The sequence below is a fragment of the Cetorhinus maximus genome, chromosome 11 (assembly GCF_964194155.1).
Source record: "Cetorhinus maximus chromosome 11, sCetMax3.hap1.1, whole genome shotgun sequence".
Taxonomy (NCBI): domain Eukaryota; kingdom Metazoa; phylum Chordata; class Chondrichthyes; order Lamniformes; family Cetorhinidae; genus Cetorhinus; species Cetorhinus maximus.
Window position 1 is genome coordinate 23,647,970 of NC_135889.1, and position 19,555 is coordinate 23,667,524.

General features: G+C 40.6%; 1 protein-coding gene and 1 pseudogene across 9 annotated transcripts in view; both read left to right on the top strand.

The window, feature by feature from the left end:
- Nucleotides 1-19,555, top strand: part of pcnt (pericentrin) — a 344,329-nt gene that overhangs the window by 9,931 nt on the left and 314,843 nt on the right. For all 9 annotated transcript variants that reach the window (XM_078551646.1, XM_078551643.1, XM_078551644.1 and 6 more), the window contains exon 2: nt 19,307-19,459. In XM_078551646.1, coding sequence (XP_078407772.1) covers nt 19,307-19,459 — 153 coding nt within the window. The remainder of the gene's footprint in view (nt 1-19,306; nt 19,460-19,555) is intronic.
- LOC144686260 (histone H2B-like) lies at nt 4,048-4,416 on the top strand (annotated as a pseudogene).

A 19,555-nucleotide genomic window follows, 5' to 3' on the forward strand; every position in this document is an offset into this window, starting at 1 on the left:
ATTCCATTAGTCTTTTTTGATTATTTTCTATGACCCAGGTACTTTGACTACTTGTACTTGGACCCCCAAACCCCTCCTCCACTGTTTCTAACTTTTCACCATTTTGAAGTATTTTTAATATTCTTTCATGTGATGGGTGTTGCTGGTACAGCCAGCATTTGTTGCCCATCCTAATTACCCTTGAATTGAGGAAGATTTTTTTCCTTAAAGTACATTAGTTTTTACAACAATTGATGATACTTGTCACGATCACCATTACTGAGACTAGCTTTATGTTTCTGATTTATTAACTGAATTCAAATTCCACCAGCTTCCATGGTGAATTTTGATTGCATGTCCCCAGGGCATTAGCGTGGGCCTCTGGATTACTAGTCCATTGACATTACCACTATGCCAACATCTCTCCATTAACACGCTTGATCTACCCTTCCTTGGGTTCAAAGTTAATTACCTTTCACTTTCCAGCATTGCAATCTATTTGCCACATTATTGTCAATTCAGTTAATTATTCATATCTCTTTGTAATTTATGTTTCCATCTCCACTGCTGAAGATGCAACCTACCTTTGTATCATTGGCAAACTTGGATATGTAACTTTCTATTGCATCACCTAAGTCATTAATAAATACAGTTGAATAGTTGCGGTCCCAACATCGATACTTGGGTACCACTAGTTACATCCTATCAATTAAGGGTACCTACCCATTATCCCTACTCTGTCTCCTGTCACTCGGCCAATTTCTAAACATAAACTAAGAAATAGGAGCATTCAGCCCTTTGAGCCTACATCGCCATTCATTGAGATCATGGCTGACCTCTTACTTCAACACCATTTTCCTGCACTATCCCTGTATCCCTTCATGTTTTTAATAAGCAGAAATCCATTGATCTCAGTCTTGAACATAATCAACGATGGAGCCTCCGCAACCTTCCTGGGGCAAGGGAATTCCAAAGATTCATCACCCTCTGAAAATTCCTCCTTATCTCAGTTCTAAATGGCCTGCCCCTTATCCTGAGACTGTCCCCTGGTTTTAGATCTCCTCTTCCCCCACCCCAGCCAAGGGAAACATCCTTCCTGAATCTACCCTGTCAAGCCTGTAAGAATTTTGTATATTTCAATGAGACCACCTTCCATTCTTCTAAACTCCAGAGAATAAAGGCCCAGTTTATTTAATCTTTCCTCATAGAACAGTCTCCTTCCTAGGAATTAGTTTGGTGAACCTTCATTGCACTGCCTCAATGGCAAGTATATCTTAAGGAGACCAAAACTGTGCACAATGCTCCAGGTGCAGTCTCACCAAGGCTCTATATAATTGCAGTAAGACATCTTTACTCCTATACTCAAATCTTCTTTTAACAAAGGTCAGCATACCATTTGCCTACTGAATTGCCTGCTGTATCTGCATGTTAGCTTCCAGTGACCCATGAACAAGGACACCCAAGTCCCTTTGAAGTTCCAACACTTCCTAGCCTCTCACCATTTTAAGAATACTCCGTATTTCTGTTTCTCCTACCAAATGTGTAACCTCACATTTCTCCACATTGTATCCCAAATTTTTGCCCACTCGCTTAGCCTCTCCAAATCCCCTTATGTCCTCCTCACAACTCACACTTCCACCTAGTTTTGTATCATTTGCAAACTTGGAAATGTTACATTTAATCTCCACATCCAAGTCATTGAAATAGATTGTGAATAGCTGGGATCCAAGGACTGACCCTTGCAGTACCCCATTAGTCATAGCCTGCCAACCTGAAAATGACCCATTTATTCCTATTATTTTCTGTCTGTTAACCAGTTTTCAATCCATGATAGTATATTCTTCCCCTATCCCATGTACTCCAATTTTGTTTACTAGCCTCTTGTGGGGGACATTATCAAATGCTTTCTGAAAATCTAAATATACCATGTCCACCGGTTCCTCCTCGTCTATTCTGCTAGTTACATCTTCAAAAAACTCGGACAGGTTTGTCAAATGATTTCCCTTTCATAAATCCGTGTCACTCTGCCCATTCCTACCACTGTTTTCTAGGTGTCCAATTATCACATCCTTTTATTATAGTCTCTAGCATTTTCTCTACTACTGATGTCAGGCTAACAGGCCTGTAGTTCCCTGTTTTCTCTCTCCCTCCTTTCTTAAGTAGTGGGGTTATATTTGCCACCTTCCAATCTGCAGGAACCATTTCAGAGTCAATAGAATTTTGAAAGATGATTACCAATGCATCTGCTGTCTCTGCAGCCACCTCTTTCAACACTCTGGGATGCAGACCATCCGGTCCAAGGAATTTATCTACTTTAAGCCTCATTAATTTCTCTAGTACCTTTTTTAAACTAATATTAATATCTTGCAGTTTCTCATTTACACAATGTCCTTTGATTATCCATTATTTCTGTTAGGTTTTTAGTATTTTCCTCCAGAGAAACTAAACAAATGCAAAGTATTTGTTTAGTTTCTCTGCCATTTCCTTATTCCACTTTATAAATTTCCCTGACTCTGCTTGTAATGGATCCACATTTGTTTTTGCTACTCTCTTCCTTTTTACATACCTGTAGAGGCTTTTATAGTCCGTTTGAATGTTTCTCACTAGTTTACTCTCATATTCTCTCTTCCCTTTCTTAATCTTTTTCTTGGTCTTCCTTTGCAGAATTCTAAAATTCTCCCAATTCTCAGGCTTACCATTTTTTTGGCAACTTTTTTCACCTCTTCCTTTGATCTAATGCAATCCTTGATTTAGTTTGTTAGCCATGGTTGGAACACATTCCTTGGTGGGATTTTGCATTAAAGGAACGTTTTTTTTGTCATAAACTGTGTATTAGATAAACTGTGTATTAGTTCTTTAAATGTTAGCCATTGTCTGCCTACTGCCATACCAGGTCAATAATTTGCCTTCAGTTCCATGAGTTTCAACTTTAGCTACCAGCCCCTTCTGAGAGGCTTTATTGAAAGAGGAAGTCCATAACAACCACTGACATTCCACTGTCCACCACTTTAGTTACCTCTTCAAAAAATTCAATCAGGCTTGTCAGGCATGCCCCTGCCTTTTGCAAATTTGTGCTGGCTATCACTGGTCAGTTGGAAAGTTTCAAGCTGTTCAGTCAGGATGGAAGACTGATGCATACTCGAGGATTTTTCTATATGGCAAGGTAGCAGGACCCAGATGGACAGTTAGACACCCAAAGCTCCACTTCAAGGATACTTGCAAGCATGACATAAGACCCTTAACATCAGTTTTCACACCTGGGAGATGCTAGCTGGCGACAGAGAAAAATCGTGACATTGTGTGGGCTGGTATGTGCCACCTTGACAAATAGTGATTCGACAACAGGTGCCAACACCATCACCAACAACCTATGACAGCATCTGATAACGACTACATATGTGGAACTTGTGGCAGTTGCCTCCCACTGGCCTGTTGAGTTAACAGCAGAAGTGCACCATATGAAGCTACCCCATCCGCAACGGATTTGCTGCAGGTCCATCATCTTGCATAGATGGAAGGATGCCGATGAGGGCAGACTAATTGATCTATAGTTTGCTGGTTTTCCGTAACAGCTACAGCAGCTTTTATTTAGATACTAACTTTATAGTGGTAAAGCCTCTTGAGGTGCTTCACCAGAAAATTAGTCAATAAACCTTGACACTAAACCATATAGGAGGTTTTAATGGAAATGACCAAAGGCTTGCTCAGAGGTATGTTTTAAGAAATGTCTTAAAGCAGGAAAGAGAAGCGAAGAAGAGAATTCTAGAGCTTACAGCCTTGCTGGTTGAAAACACAGCCACAAAGTTTTGAGTGATCTCCAGTTTACAGATGATACGCTATCCAGGAGTGTTGGAATAGTTGAGTCTAGAGGTAACAAAGGAAGGAATGGGGGCTTAGGTAGCAGATGAAGTGAGTCAAAGGTGAAGCTGGGTGATGTTATGGAGGTGGAAATAGGTGGCTTGTCATCTTGCTAAAATAGTGGAGTGACAGATGCAGTTTCCAAATCCAGAGGAATGGTTCCTGAATAAAGGGAATTGAAGATTAGTGCATCTTCTGCCTGAAACTGAGATGGTTGATGAGAAGAAACCAGCTCCCAAGAAGGGAGCCAAGAAAGACTTAAAGAAACTGGCAGCAAAGGGCGGCAAGAAACGGCGAAGGTCGAGGAAAGAGAGTTACTACATCTACAAAGTGATGAAGCAGGTTCACCCCGACACTGGCATCTCCTCCAAGGCCATGAGCATCATTAACTAGTTTGTGAACGATATTTTCGAGTGCATCGCGGGTGAGGCTTTCCGCCTGGCTCATTACAACAAGCGCAGCACCATCAGTTCCCAGGAGATCCAGACCTCGGTGCGCCTGCTGTTGCCCGGGGAACTGGGCAAGCACACCGTGTTGGAAGGGACAAAGGCGGTGACCAAGTACACCAGCTCCAAGTAAAACTCGACAATGGACTGAAAAACACATGTAATGTTCTCACCTGCACTGTTAATTTCTATTCTAGGGTTTTATCTGGCCTTGGGGATTTGTCACTCTTCAGTACTGTTATTCGTTTCAGTACTGTTATTTGGCTTATGCTGATATTGGTGAGCTCCCGTACTAATTCAGTATTCACTTCTTTGGGATGCCTGGTATACTATCCTCTTCCTTTTCCTTCAGTTTAAACACTGGTACAAAGTAATTATTCAATGTCTGCCATTCCTGGTTTTTGTTTGGTGGCCATTCATTTATGAGAAACATATGGTCCATTCAAACTAAAAGAAGCCAAAATAAGCAACAAGGTCACAACAAAAAGAACCAATCTGAACTAATAAAAATGTCATTATCAGTGTTCATCAGGCATTGTATGTCCCATGGTGCCAAACAATTACAGAAGGCACCAAACTTAGCAGCCTCTCCAGTGCCATGGAAGAGAGGCATTTAGTCATAGCAACTCTGCCCATTCTGGACCTACAATTTGCTGTTTTAGCAAGGTCTAGTAGCACACGCATGAGAAAGTCCTCCTGACTTGTCCATCCTCTTCCTCTCGCGCTCACTGTCAGTCTCTCGCCTGGGTGGAATAATTGGGTCACTACAGGACCTGCATCTCAATATGGCGCAATCCTGCTGACAAAGTAGCATTATACAAACATACAAATTAAGAGCAGGAGGAGGCCACTCGGCCCCTCGAGCCTCCTCTGCCATTCAATAAGACCATGGCTGATCTGAATGTAACCTCAACCCCGCATTCCTGCCCCTGATAACCTTTCATCTGCTCGTTAATCAAGATTCTATCTAGCTCTGAGATCCCACTGTTTGAGCTGAAGCTGGATGCTGCAAACTTGATGAGATTAGGGAGCAGGCTGAACTGGCTTGTGGGTTTTGCCACCTAGAATATTTTCAGATGGATTATTACTTATTAGAAGCAAGGGTGCCAAAAACTGAGCCAATCTGACAGTATGATCGCTCACAACATAAGTTGTCTGCTTTCACCTTAGTTTATTATAGCTGAACTGGTTTTGCTGTGTTAAATTGAATCTTAGCTCTCCAGGGGACTCTGCGGGAAATATACCTGTGTATGATATTGGGGTGGTAGCGAGGAGAATGCAGTGAAAGGAAAACTGTTCTATTTCTGCTGTAACATTGAGCTGTGATTAAGACGAGTTCAGCTAACGTGAAAGTTTAGCTTTTGAGAAGGCTGCTTCGCAGGTTTACATTTTTGACTGTCTTTACACTGAAACTTCAGATTAAGTTTGCAGTCTTCAAATTGATGCAAACTTGTTTGAAATGCATTTCACCCATGTGGCAGTTAAAACAATTGTCTTCTGCCCATCTTTCCTGAAGTTGATCACTTCTTACTGGGTTGTAGTTCCACAGGCGCTGGTTGCCTTTTTAAACTGAGCCCAAATGGCCATGCACATGTGAACCTTGAATGTGACGATGTCATTCTGTTAGGTCATGTGGCTTTGCAACTGAGCTTAACCTTGTACACTCAACATCCGCATGGGCTTTCAGTGGGGGTCACTGGATACTCAGGATCTGATAATTGTTTTCCTCCCTAATCAGGGACCATTGTACCTTTTTAAAATCGTGCTGCAGATCTGCTTGCTATATACAGTTGCGGGATCAAGCCTGGTTCCTTTCTGGTCTTTGTACCTCAACACCAAATAAATTAAGTCATCGGGGATCTCTTGAATTCTATTTCTGATGCCGCATGGGATTAAGCAGTCACATTTTAAAAGTGAGCATTTTATAGGTTGAAGCAATTGGTATGATAATATGAAAGTTCAGAATTGGGAATGATTGTTTTTGAAACTTAAAATAGTCCTTTTTTTAACAAGCACAGAAGGTGTGTTGACATTGCTGAAAAGCTGCTTTTCCTGAAAACTGTTACTTAACTCTTGTTCTCAGCCATTGCATTATGCCATTCAGCCCCTTCACCCTGTTCTGCCATTCAGTTAGATCATGGCTAAGTCCCTCAGCTCATGTTTTTTTTCTCCTTTGAAACATATCCCTCATTACCCCAAACTAACAAAATTTTACTGACCTCAGTTTTAAATTTCAATTGTCCCAGCATCCACTGTTTTTTTGGGAACGTAAGAGTTCTGTATTCCCACTACTCTTTTTTTGTGTAAAAAGTGCTTTGTGATTTCACTCTTGAATGGCTGAGCACTAATTTTAAGCTTCCATTGTTCTAGATTCCCCCACTGTGGAAATAGTTTATTTCTATGAACCCTGATGAACCACTTTATCACTTTAAGCACTGATGCAAATTTCTTAGAAACATTTTTGACATCAAAAAGCTTTGCTAAACATTCAGTTACTCATATCAGTTGTACCAGTGTACTTGTTGGAAGTGTTGTTTCTGAATGCTCCCAGCACAACAGCTGCTTTGACTATCCTGAAAGTAATCCCTTGTTTCAAGGTGGATAAATCTGGACAGATGATTGCAGTGCTACGTTTTTCTGACTTCTGAGATTGGATGATTTCTTGGGCTATTCTTGATCTTTGACCATCTGTCCTGTTGGAAAGACAAAGAATTAGTGTGAACTGGAGGGTACGAAGTCTTCCAGAATTGGATTTTTTTTTTACTTCACTGTGCCAGTCTTCGCATTTTTGTTGGTGGTTAAGATTGATTAGTTCACTTGGCACAAGTTCATTATTTTAAACAGGGGGAAAAAAAATAATTTTGATTTGTGAATTAAGCACCTGGTAGTTGCACAAGTGTTGTAGAATTCAGACCAGTCATACAAGACAAAGCTGCCATTTGACCTATTGTGTTTGTGCTGGCTTTGAGAAAGAGCTATCCAATTAGTCCCACTCCTTTCCCTTTCCTCATAGAATAATTTCTCCTTTTTCAAGTATATAATAATCTGCTTTTGAAAGTTACTATTGAACCTGCTTCACTGCTGTTTTCAGGCATTGTGTTCCAGATCATTATAACTTGCTGCATTTAAAAAAAATCCTCCTCATATACTTGCTGGATATTTTTGACCATTGTCTTAATCTTAATCTGTGTCCTTTAGTCAGTGAAAACAGTTCTACTCTTCAACATAAATTTTGACCACCTTTATTGAATCTGCCCTTAACCTTCTGCTCTGCTCTCAAAGCAACCCCAGCTTCTCTACTCTTGACCTAATTGAAGTTCCTCATCCTTGGTACCATTCTGATAAATCACCCCTGCACCTTCTGAGGATCTTGATACCGTCAATGTGTGGTGCCCAAAGTTGGATGTCATATTCTGTGAGGCCTAACAACTGATTTAATAAAGATTTATCTTGTATTTTTACTCCACGCCTCTATTTATAAAGCCAAGAAGTCATTATTTTTAACAACTCTATCAACTTGTCCTATCATTTTTAAAGATTTGTATATGTGAATTCCTCTTAAAATTGTACCATTTTGTTTATATTACCTCTTTTTTTTCTTTTTCCAAAATTTATCACTTCACACTCCACTGCATTAAATTTCATCTCCTGTGTGTTTGCCCATTTCAGTCTGTCTCAATTCTCCTGAAGCCTATTCTCCTCACTGTCTACTACATTTCCAAATTTTGTGTCATCTTGACTTTTTATACCCCCTATTTATAAATCTAGGTTATTATATACATATGCATGCTCGGTCACTGTTTAATCTTTAAAATTTTTTTTTGATAAGTAGTCTTTCAGCCAGTTTTTCATTATTGCCAATACATCATCACCTAATGCTTGATTTCCTCAGTCCAGGAGAATTTCTGCGCTGTCTTTCTGTTCCTACATAACTTATATATGTTAGATTGTCACTCATTTATTATCCTCCTGATCTCTCTATGACTGCAGGTAACCATCTTTTGGGAATGTGGGAAATTGCTCAATCTGATCACTATGTAAATGCTAGTGGCTTCTTTTGCTTGACAGGCTGTATCTTATATCATGACAATGATTCAAAAAACCTGCACTTGCAAAAATACTTAGCATTGTTTTAATATCCATGCCTCGGAGTAATATTTCTGCCCCAATAAGTTTGAAACATAAATCCAAGTTGAGTGTATTCAGACAAGGTAGAAAGAAGACATTGTTCCTTCTGAACCCTTGCCTAATGAGTTCTGATCTCAAGTTGGTGATTGAGGTTGTGTTGTGTGGTGCTGAGGTGCATTATCAGGGGGCAATTAGAGGTGTCAGCTGTGGCTCAGTTCATAGCACCCTCACCTTTGAATCAGAGGGTTGTGGGTTCATGTCCCACTCCCGGAAACCAAGAACTGTGGTTGTACTCAAAAGAGTTGCAATCTGTGACTGTTGATAACTCGAAAGAGTATCAGGGGGCAACTTATTGTCTTGGATAAGGAAATGGCCAGGAGGTAGGAGACATAATGGGTATGTACTCCAATTGGTAGGATGTAGCTAGTGGTGTTCCCAGGGGTCTGTACTGTGGCTGCACTTTGTGCTATATTTATTTATAAATGATTTGAATGAAGGGGTGGAAAGCTGCATACAGTATTGAAGTTTGCAGATTACACTAAGTTATGTGGCATAGTAAATGGTTTAAATGGGAGCAGGAAGTTGCAAAGGGACACTTATAGATTAATTGGGCAAAATTATGGCAGATGGAGTTCAATGCAGGAAAGTGTGAGGTTATCTATTTTGCATCTAAGAAAGATAAATTGAATACTTTCTAAATGGTGTGAAGCTAGGATTTGCAGAGAGGAATTTCAGGGTCTGGGAATCACAGATTCTCTAGAATGACTTTGGGCTAAAGTGGTTAAAATTATGAGGTCAGGTTGCATAGACTTTTATTGCCTTGAATGCAAAAGATTGAGGAGTGACCTAGTTGAGGTGTTGCAAGATGATTGAAAGATTTGCTCGTGTGGACAGAGAAGATCTTTTCTCTGGTGTCTTGGGGTGGGTGTGGGGGCGGGGTAACTTCAGAAGGCAGCTCGTCACAGTTTAGTGGAAATATAGAACTCTCTTCTCCCTGAAGGCTGTTGAGACGTTAATTGAAAATTTCAAACTGAAATTCTTAGATTTTTGTTAAGCAAAGGTATTAAGAGTTGTGGATCCAAGGTAGGTCAATGAAGTTAAGACACCAGTCGACCAACATGGCATAACATGCTCAAAGGGCTGAATGACCTCCTGCAGTTCCTATGTCTTGTCTGCCCTCTCAGGTGCATATTAGAGATCCTATGTTATTTCAAGGAAGAACAGGAGGGTTCACTGCGGTGGATGTTTACCCTTCAGTTAACACCACAAATACAGATTAATTGGTCATTTAACAAATTGCAACTTGTAGGACCTTACTGTGTGCAAAAATTGGGGTTGCTGAGTTTCCAATGTTACAATTGACTATGTTTCAAAATTAGCAATTTGCAGCATCTTGAGGTTGAAATGACACTATATAGATTTTAACAATCTACGATATTATTTTCTGACAACAAAGCTTTGCTCTCAAATGAAGCCTTGTAAACAAAATTGGACCCATGACAGCTGTTAAGGCCCTTTTTTTCCTATCCCTGTTTCTCCCTGGAATGGAAAACCAGACACTTCAAAACACATTTCTCATGTTACAAACTACAGAAATGATCCCTGAAAGTTAGTGTTTCATTCCAGGGAAAATGGAAATCTTCAGTTTTGGTGGCCTAGAAATTTTTGTCCCTTTGGAAATGCTAATTATACGGTCTATGTGGGGAATTTCTGTGCTGTAAGTGTCGAGATTTGTCCAAGAACACCTGGAACAGTTTTACAAGCTGTTACTTTAAATGGATGGGATCGTCAGTGGCAGCCACAAGTGTGTGCTAAAATTAGTCGTCTCTAGATTGACAACTGGACACGAAGCTACTTCAGTGTTGATGTGAGATTTACTTGTATATTGATACCAATGTGCCACACATTTTTAAGTCAAGATGCTTGAATGTAGGATGCAGTTTATCTAGGTCAATCTTACCAGTTAGTCACACTGACGATATTAGTTACACAGCTCAGAGAATTGCGTTGATGAAGGAAAGAAGTGCATTTACATAACACCTTTCACAACCTTAGGATGTCCTGAAGCGCTTTGCAGCCAATTAAATGCTTTTGTAGTGTAATCAGTCTTGTAATGTAGGAAACCGGGTGGCTAATTTGTGCATAGCAAGTTTCCATAAACAGCAATATGCGAATGGCTATATAATCTGTTTTTGCTGATTTGAGGGATAAATATTGGCCTAGGGCATCATGGGCAACTCCCCTGCTTTCTTTGGAATAATGCAGTGGGATATTTCATGCTCACCTGAGAGGGAAGACTAACCTTGGTTTAATGTCACATCCAAAAGCTAGCAGCTCCAGCACTTCCTCGGAACCGCATTGGAGCGCCAGCTTAGATGTTTGTGCTCAAATCCTTTGAGTGGGCCTTGATCCCACAACCTCAAAGACAATAGTGCTACCAACTGAGTGTGGGTACCATGCTCTAAGTAGGACCTAGAAAGAGGTTCTGCTAAGGGAGTATAAGCAGCTAGGGGATAAATTTGAAAAGCACAACCGCAAAGGTAGTTACCTCTGAATTACCACCTGAACAACAACCAAATTGGCATTGGGTAAATAAGATCAGAGAGTTGAATGTGTGGCACAACGATTGTTGTGGGAGCAATGGGCATTGATTCATGGGTCAAAGGCACCTGTATTGGGGAAGGAGGGAGCTGTACCATTTGCATGGCCTTCACCTGCACTGCACTGAGACCAGTGTTCTGACGAATTGTTTAACTAGGGCTGTAGAGAGGGCTTAAAACTAAATAGTGTGGAGAGGGTTCACGTGAGGGGGGATTTGGAAAGTTAAGGGGAAAACATAAGGTAATGATAACCAGACAGGAAAAGACAGAGCAAACACACGAGTGCTTCAGCTAATAAGGGTAGAGTATGCAAAAATGGTTAAAAAGATAGAATTAAAGGCTTGTATCTGAATGCTCACAGCATTCATACCAAGATGGATGAATTGATAGCGCAATTAGAAATAGATTATTTGACAGGCATTTTTAAAAAAAATTCATTCACGGGATGTGGGCTTCGCTGGCTGGGCCAACATTTATTGCCCATCCCTAGTTGCCCTTGAGAAGGTGGTGGTGAACAGCCTTCTTGATCCACTGCAGTCCATGTGGTGTAGATATACCCACAGTGCTGTTGGGGAGGGAGTACTTGGATTTTGACCCAGCACCAGTGAAGGAATGGCGATATATTTCCAAGTCAGGATATTGAGTAGCTTGGAGGGGAACTTCCAGGTGGTGGTGTTCCCATCTATCTGCTGCCCTTGTCTTTCTAGGTGGTAATGGTCTTGGGTTTGGAAGGTGCTGTCGAAGAAGCCTTGGTGAATTCCTCCAGTGCAACTTGTAGATGGTGTACACTGCTGCTACTGTGTGCCAGTGGTGGAGGGAGTGAATGTTTGTGGATGTGGTGCCAATCAAGCAGGGTGTTTTGTCCTGGATGGTGTCAAACTTTGTTGTGGGAGCTGTACTCATCCAGGCAAGTGGGGAGTATTCCATCACCCTCCTGACTTGTGCCTTGTAGATGGTGGACAGGTTTTGGGGAGTCAGGAGGCGAATTACTTGTCACAGTGGTTGCACAGTCACCTAGGCTAAATCTGAATATTCGAGGGTTTTTGACATTTGGAAGGACAGGAAAAAAGGAAAAGGAGCAGGGGTAACTGTGTCAATAAAAGGTGAGATCAGTACAATAGTGAGAGATGATTTTGGGTCTGAAGATCAAGGTGTAGAATCCGTTTCAGTGGAGATAAAAATAGCAAAGGAAAGAAGTCACTGGTAGGTGTATTTATAAGCTCCCTAACAGTAAATATACTGTAGATGTATACATCAAAAAAGGGGACTTGCCTGAAATAATCGTGGGTGATTTTAATCTTATAGATTGGACAAATCAAATTGACAAAGGTAGCCTGGAGGATGAGCTCGTAAGAGTGTATTCAGGATATTTTATTTTGTACGAAACCATTATGTAACCTATCAGAGGCCAGGCTATTTTAGACCTGATAACATGTAATGAGACAATAATTAATTAATGACTTCAGAGTGAAGGATCCTCTCAGCAAGAGCGATCATAGCACAATTGATAACATTTTATATTCAGTTTGAGGTTGAGAAGTGTGGGTCCTAACTGTAAATAAAGGCAATTACGGAGCAATTACAATTATGAAGGCAGAGTTGGCAAAAGTGGAATGGGTAAATAGGTTAAAAGGTAAGATGGTAGTGAAGCAGTGGCAAACATTTAAGGAGATATTTCAGAGCTTTCAACAAAGATATATTCCATTGATAAAGAAATAATCTTTCAGAAGCATGCATCATCTGTAACTAATCAAGGAAGTTGAGGGTGGTATCAAATTGAAAGAAAAGGTGTATAGTGCTGCGAAGCTTGGTGGTAGGCCGGAAGATTGAGAGAGCTTCTGAAATCAGTAAAGGATGACTAAGAAAATAATAGAGGGAGAAATTGGAGAAAACTAGAAATATAAAAATATAAGAAATATAAAAATATATTTTTTATAGCCAGGAAAAACAACTCTGAGTAGCTAAAGTGAAATTTGGTTCCTTTATAGGGTGAGACTAGGGAATTAATAATGGGAAATGAAGAAATGGCAAATGCTTTGAACAAATATTTTGTATCTATCTTAAATGTAGAAGATGCAAAAAGCATCCCAAGAATAGTAGAAAATCAAGAGGCAAAAGGGAGGGAGGAACTTAAAATAATTGTGCTCACTAGAGGAAAAGTACGAGGAAAATGGGACTTAAGGCTGACAAATCCGGTGGATCTGATGGCCTGCATCCTAGGAAATGGCTGCAGAGGTGATTGATGCATTGGTTGTAAGCTTCCAAGATTCAGGAAAGGCCCCAGTGGATTGAAAAACTGCAAATGTAACGCCTCTGAAGAAAGGTCAAAGACAGAAAGCAGGAAAACTACAGGCCAGTTAATCTAACGTCTGTCATTGGGAAAATGCTGGAATTCATTATTAAGGAGGTAATTGCAGGGCATTTAGAAAATCATAATAAAACCATGACAACTCTGCTTGATTATATGAAACTGAAATCATGTTCAACAAGTTATTAGAGTTCTTTGAGGATGTAACAACCAGGGTGGATAAAGGGGAACTGAGAGATCTAGTGTATTTGAATTTCCAAAAAGGCATCCGATAAGGTGCCACCTAAAAGGTTACTACACAAGATAAGAGCTTATGGTGTTGAGGCTGATATACTACCATAGATAAAGGACAGGCGACCTAACAAAAATCAGAGGTTTGGGATAAATGGGTCATTTTCAGACTGGCAAACTGTTACTAGTGGAATGCCACAGGAATCAGTGCTGAGGCCTCAACTACTTATGACCTATATTAGTGATATGGATGAAGGGACTGAATATATTGCAGCCAGATTTGCTGATAATACGATGGTAGTTAGGGAAATGAGCTGTGAGGAGATTACAAAGAGTCTGCAATGGGATTCAGATAGGTTAAGTAAGTGGGCAAAAATTTGGCAGGTGGAGTATAATGTGGGAAAATATGAACTTGCCCACTTTGCAAGAAGAATGGATGAGCAGAATATTATTTAAATTGAGAGAGACTGCTGAATGTTGTGGTACAGAGGGACCTGGGTTTCCCGGTACATGAATCGCAAAAAGTCAGCATGCAAGTACGGTAGCTAATTAGGAAGGCAAATGGAATGTTGGCCTTTATTGCAAGGGGGGGTGAAGTATTAAGTAGGGAGGTCTCCCTCCAACTGTACAGGGCATTGGTGAGACTGCACCTAGAGTTTTGAGAGCTTTGGTCATCTTACTTGAGGGACATATTTGCATTGGAAGCTGTTCAGAGAACAGGCTGATGGGATGAAGGGTTTGAGGAACGGTTGAGCAGGTTGGGCCTTTACGCATTGACGTTTGGGAGAATAAGAATTGATCTTATTGAAACATATAAGATTCTGAGGCTGTGTGATGGGCTAGATGCTGAGAGGATGTCCCCTCTTGTAGGGGAATATGGAACCGGGGATACAGTTTCAAACTATGAGGTTTCCCATTTAAGACGAAGGTGAGGAGGAAATTCTTGAGAGCCTTGAAAGTCATGAGACCTTGGAATTCTCTTCAGAGAGCAGTGGAAGCTGGGTCATTGAATATATTCAAGGCTGAGTTAGACAAGGGAGTAAAGAGCTTGTAGGGGTGGGGAAAGCAAGAAAGTTGAGTTACTGACACGATCAGATCAGCCATGATCTTATTGAATAGCAGAGCAGGTTCAGGGCTGAATGACCTATTCCTGCTCCTATTTCTTAGTGTCAACTATGGCTAAGAACATAACTGTTGAGTGCTTGCCACAGTTCACATTGATGAGAATTGTACACGTTTTCCCCCCACCTCCCTGGAAGCACAGAATTGTTATGGTGCAGAAGGAGGCCATTTGGCTAACTTCTTCCCTTAACCCTGCACGTTCTTCCTTTTCAGATAAAGAGTCTAATTTCCTTTTGAATGCATCAATTGAACCTGCCTCCACCCAACACTCAGGCAGTGCGTTCCAAATCCTAACCACTCACTGCGTTTTTTTAAAAAAGTTTCTCCTCATCACTTTTTTGCTTCTTTTACAAATTACTTTAAATCTGCCCTCTTGTTCTCGATCCTTTTACAAGTGGGAACAGTTTCTCCCTATTTACTCTATGACTCGTGATTTTGAACACCTCTAGCAAATCTCAGCTCAGCTTTCTTTTCTCTAAGGTAAACAGTCGTACCTCCTCCAGCTTATCTTCATAACTGAAGTTCCTCATCCCTGGAACCATTCTTGTGAATCTTTTCTGTACCATCTCTAATGCCATCACATCCTTCCTAAAGTATGGGGCCTAGAACTGGACCCAGTACTCCAGCTGAAGCTAAACGAGTGACTTATCCAAATTCAACATAACTTCCTTGCTCTTGTACTCTCTGCCCCTATTAATAAAGCCCAGGATACTATATGCTTTATTAACTGCTTTCTCAACCTGCCCTGGCACCTTCAATGATTTATGCACATACACACACCCTGGTCCCTCTGCTTCTCCACCCCCGAGTTGTACCCTTTGTTTTATATGGTCGCTCCATGTTCTTCCAACCAGAATGAATTGCCTCCCATTTCTCTGCATTGAACGTCATCTGCCACCTGTTTGTCCATTCCATCAATTTGCCTATGTCTCTTTGAAATTTTACACTGGCCTCCTCATAGCTCACAGTGCTTCCAGGTTTTTTTTTATAATCTGCAAGCTTTGAAATTGTGCCCTTTACTCCAAGGCCTGGGTCATTAATATATCAGGAAAAGCAAGGGTCCCAATACTGACCCCTGGGCAACTTCACTGCAAACTTTCCTCCAACAGGCAAAACATCCATTAACCATTACCCCCTGTTTCCTGTTGCTCAGCCAATTGGGTATCCATGTTGCCACTGTCCCTTTTATTCCATGAGCTATACTTTGCTCACAAGTCTGTTGTCTGGCACTATATCCAACGTCTTTTGGAAGTCCATGTACACCACATCAATAGTATTGCCCTTATCAATTCTGTTAACCCCTCAAAACTCCAACAAGTTAGCCAAGCATGATTTTCCCTTAAGAAATTCCATGTTGGCTTTCCTTAATCACCCCACATTTGTCCATGTGACTATTAATTTTGTCTTGAATTATTGTTTTTAGTGATTCTATGACTTATTGAAATTCTAATTGTTTAGTGTTTAATTGTGGTTGAAAGAAAACTTATTAAAATACTCAAAGTAGAAGAAATAAATATTCCAAAATTGAATGCCACTGTACAGCTTTTCTGGAGTTTATTTTTGATTGACATTCTGCACAATTGAATATAAACTTCCAGAAAGGAGTCCCCTAAAGGCCTGTTCATTGCACTGTTTTAGAGGAAAAAATATATAAATATACACACGTGCATACGGACATACATGTTGATCTTGCAATGTTTTAAGGTACTTACGCAGAGAAAAAAGAATTTGGTGAATGTTCCTCACATCCTTTTTATCTTCTAACTTTTATCTGAAATACAATCTTCGTTTTGTTCTGCCTGGTTCTCTGCCCCCTCTTTTGTTACACCTTTTATTCATTATTTCTGAAAGATTCCTCTTCCCCATATCTCTTCTTCCTTTCACCGCCCCCCCGCCCCCCAATCTTTCTTTCTCAGATGCTTTCGTGTAATGTCAGCATTGCATTTCCTGAAAAGTTGGCGGTAGCAGATAAACTCAAAGGGAATTAGATATGCTTGAAAAGCAAAATATTTGCAGCGTTAATGGAGAAAATGCAGGAGTGAAACTAATATCAAGTGAGATCATGCTGTGGCAAAAATGGCTGTGGTATTTTCCATCACAAATGAATGCACTTCATAGTATGCAAATGGTTTCAATGCTTGTAACACATAATAAACCACAATCTGAATGCAATTAATATAAATACAAGGCTTTCATTTCTCAATTTTTTTGTTTGATTGGGGGAGAGGTTTTGTCCAGCCTTTTTACATGGGGCGTGGGGGCACATTTGTCATAAGCAGCCTTTTCATTTTGCTTAATCGTATTCTATTTCTTTCATTATCCAAGGAGCATTGGCTTTTTCCCCTTGTGGGAATGTATCTTGATATGTTCTTGAATCATCTCCTCATTCTAAAGGCAGCCCCTTGTTCATTTAGATTTGGACCTGATCCAGGTAAATGAGAATCACTCTCATCCTACTGAAATTGGCTCTTTTCCAGTTAGTGTTTTTCCTCCAGATTGCTTCTTTCCCATAGCCAACCTAATTGCTATGATACAATGACCACTGTTCCTGAAATGCTCCCCTGCTGGCAATTAATCCACTTGACCCACCTCATTCCCCAGTATCAGATCCTCCTACCTTGGGCCAGAAATACGATCAAGAAAATTCTCCTGAACGCACTTGAGCGAGTCTTTCCCTCTCTCTGCCCTTTACACTATCATTATCCCAGTATATTATTATGATAATTTGAGTTCCCCCACTGTCACTGGACTAATTTTTCACCTCTCTGTAATTTCCCTGCAAATTTGTCCCTCTATATTTTTCCCATTTGTGGGTGGTTCAAAGATAGTGGCATTGGTCTTGCCAATACTTATATGTGGACGTTATTGCTTGTCACTGCTGCTACTTAACCTTCAGCCAATGACAAATCCAAGGCAGTGGAGGGATCAAGATAGGTGGTGAGGTAGAGCTGGGTGACATCAGGGTACGTGTGAGATCTGATGTGTTTTCAGGCAGTGATGAAAAATGGGAGGGGTTCAGGATGGATCCTATCTCACTTGTGTCTGTGCTATAATTAATACGTTTTTAAAAAAAAGGAAGCAATTGTGTTAAAATAAACATTTTCAGTTTCTCAATTCACATACTGTTGTTTAAAGCAAAAGTGCCATTTCGAGTTGAATTCAATTTCTCCTGGGTAATGACCAATTAAAATTCATGACAATATGGGAAATTCACAGCTGTCCTATCTTGTCTTCCCTAGAAAGCTATGATCAATTTGAGGGGACAGAATGGGAACATGTCTTTGAATGCATTTCCCTCCCTTCCTTTCTCCTGAAAGTGCTGGTACACGGTGATACAATTTCACAGGTGCTGGCAGCCCGTTGATTCAAATGGCCAGTCTTCACAGGTGAACCTGGAGATTGAGTATCGGCAAGTTCATTGAACTACGGGTGGCATTGCGGTGAGCACTAACGTGTGCCCACAAATATGAGCTTTACAGCGAGCCTTATGCAGCATGATCAGGAACCTTTTGGATATTTTTTTCTTGTTTTTCTTCTCTCTACCAGTCTCTTGCTCTCTCACCAACCTCGTCCTTGCCAAAAAGAGCTGTGGAGGCACTGGGGCCAATTGTATCTTCTGTGCTGTACCAGCTAAGATTGGATAATTGAGCTGAGCCCAAGAATTGAATATAGCTTCTTGGCCTGCTTGGCCCAGTAGTAAAATGCATTTACCCAGAGTACTGAAGGTTTTTCTGCATTGTATCTTTCCATCATTCGTTAGAACCTGTTGGTTGTTATAATTTTATTGTAAATAATTGTTAGATGAGACGTAACTGTCAGATATAAATGCATCATTTCCTCCTAGGCATTGAGCAAATTCTGTTCAGTTTGTTATTAATCAAACTGCATTTCTGCTTTATTCACTAAGCTGCGATCATTGTCAGAAGAGACGAGATTTTATTAAATTACTGTTTCCACTGTCTAATTTTTGAGGTGTTCACTCCTGTGGAAAGGCCAGGAAAGATAGTGCCCTCTTAATTGTCACATTTCTGAGGTGACCTTCAATGATTAAATCATCTCTAGTGGATTGTTCTGGGGTTTCTTTTCTTATCCCCATCTACCTCCAGTTTCTTATGTATCCATTGGTGAGATTATATATTGTAGCTTCACAGTGTCTGAATGTAAGGATTTGTGTGCCAAAGCTGTAATCTGTTGTAAGCTGCTTAAAAAGCAGAGGAGGAATACAGCTACACAGCCAACAAATGCAGGGCTGCTCTTGTGCAAAATAAATTTTCTTCACTTGTCTTCTGGTGTAAAAATGATAAACTAAGGCTTGTGAGCAGGAGGCATAGTGATGCATATTAACTTGACTCTAGCATCTCCATCTGTAATATTCTTAGTCAAGTCTGTTACACAGATTTCTGTACAGGGTCAGAGAAAAGAAAATTATTAGCGGCAAATAGCACAGCTTTTTGAAACAGAATTGAAATTTGACCCACCTAGTGAGAACATAGTTGCCTGTGGCGTCCTGCCCTGGGTCTTGCATCTTTATGTGTGGTCGTCGTACAGTATCCTCTGAGCATGCTGGTGCTGTGGTCTTGTTATCTATTCCTCACGTACCTCTCTCTTTACCTCTCCTTCACTTTTCTCCGCAGCTTGCTCATTACCGACAACAAAAAGCAAAAGGTGACTGCTCGGATTCGACGAAAAAGAAGAAGAAGAGGAAGAGCCAGGCTATCCACCAGGATGACCTTCCTTCGGAAGAGCACTCATTAGCTGAACAGGATGGGGCTATCGTGGGACAGGAGGTAAATCACACACGTTGCATTTAAAGATGCAAAGGAGTGAGCCAACCTCAAAATAAATTTGATAAATTGGGAGAGGTTGGCTACATAATTTTACAA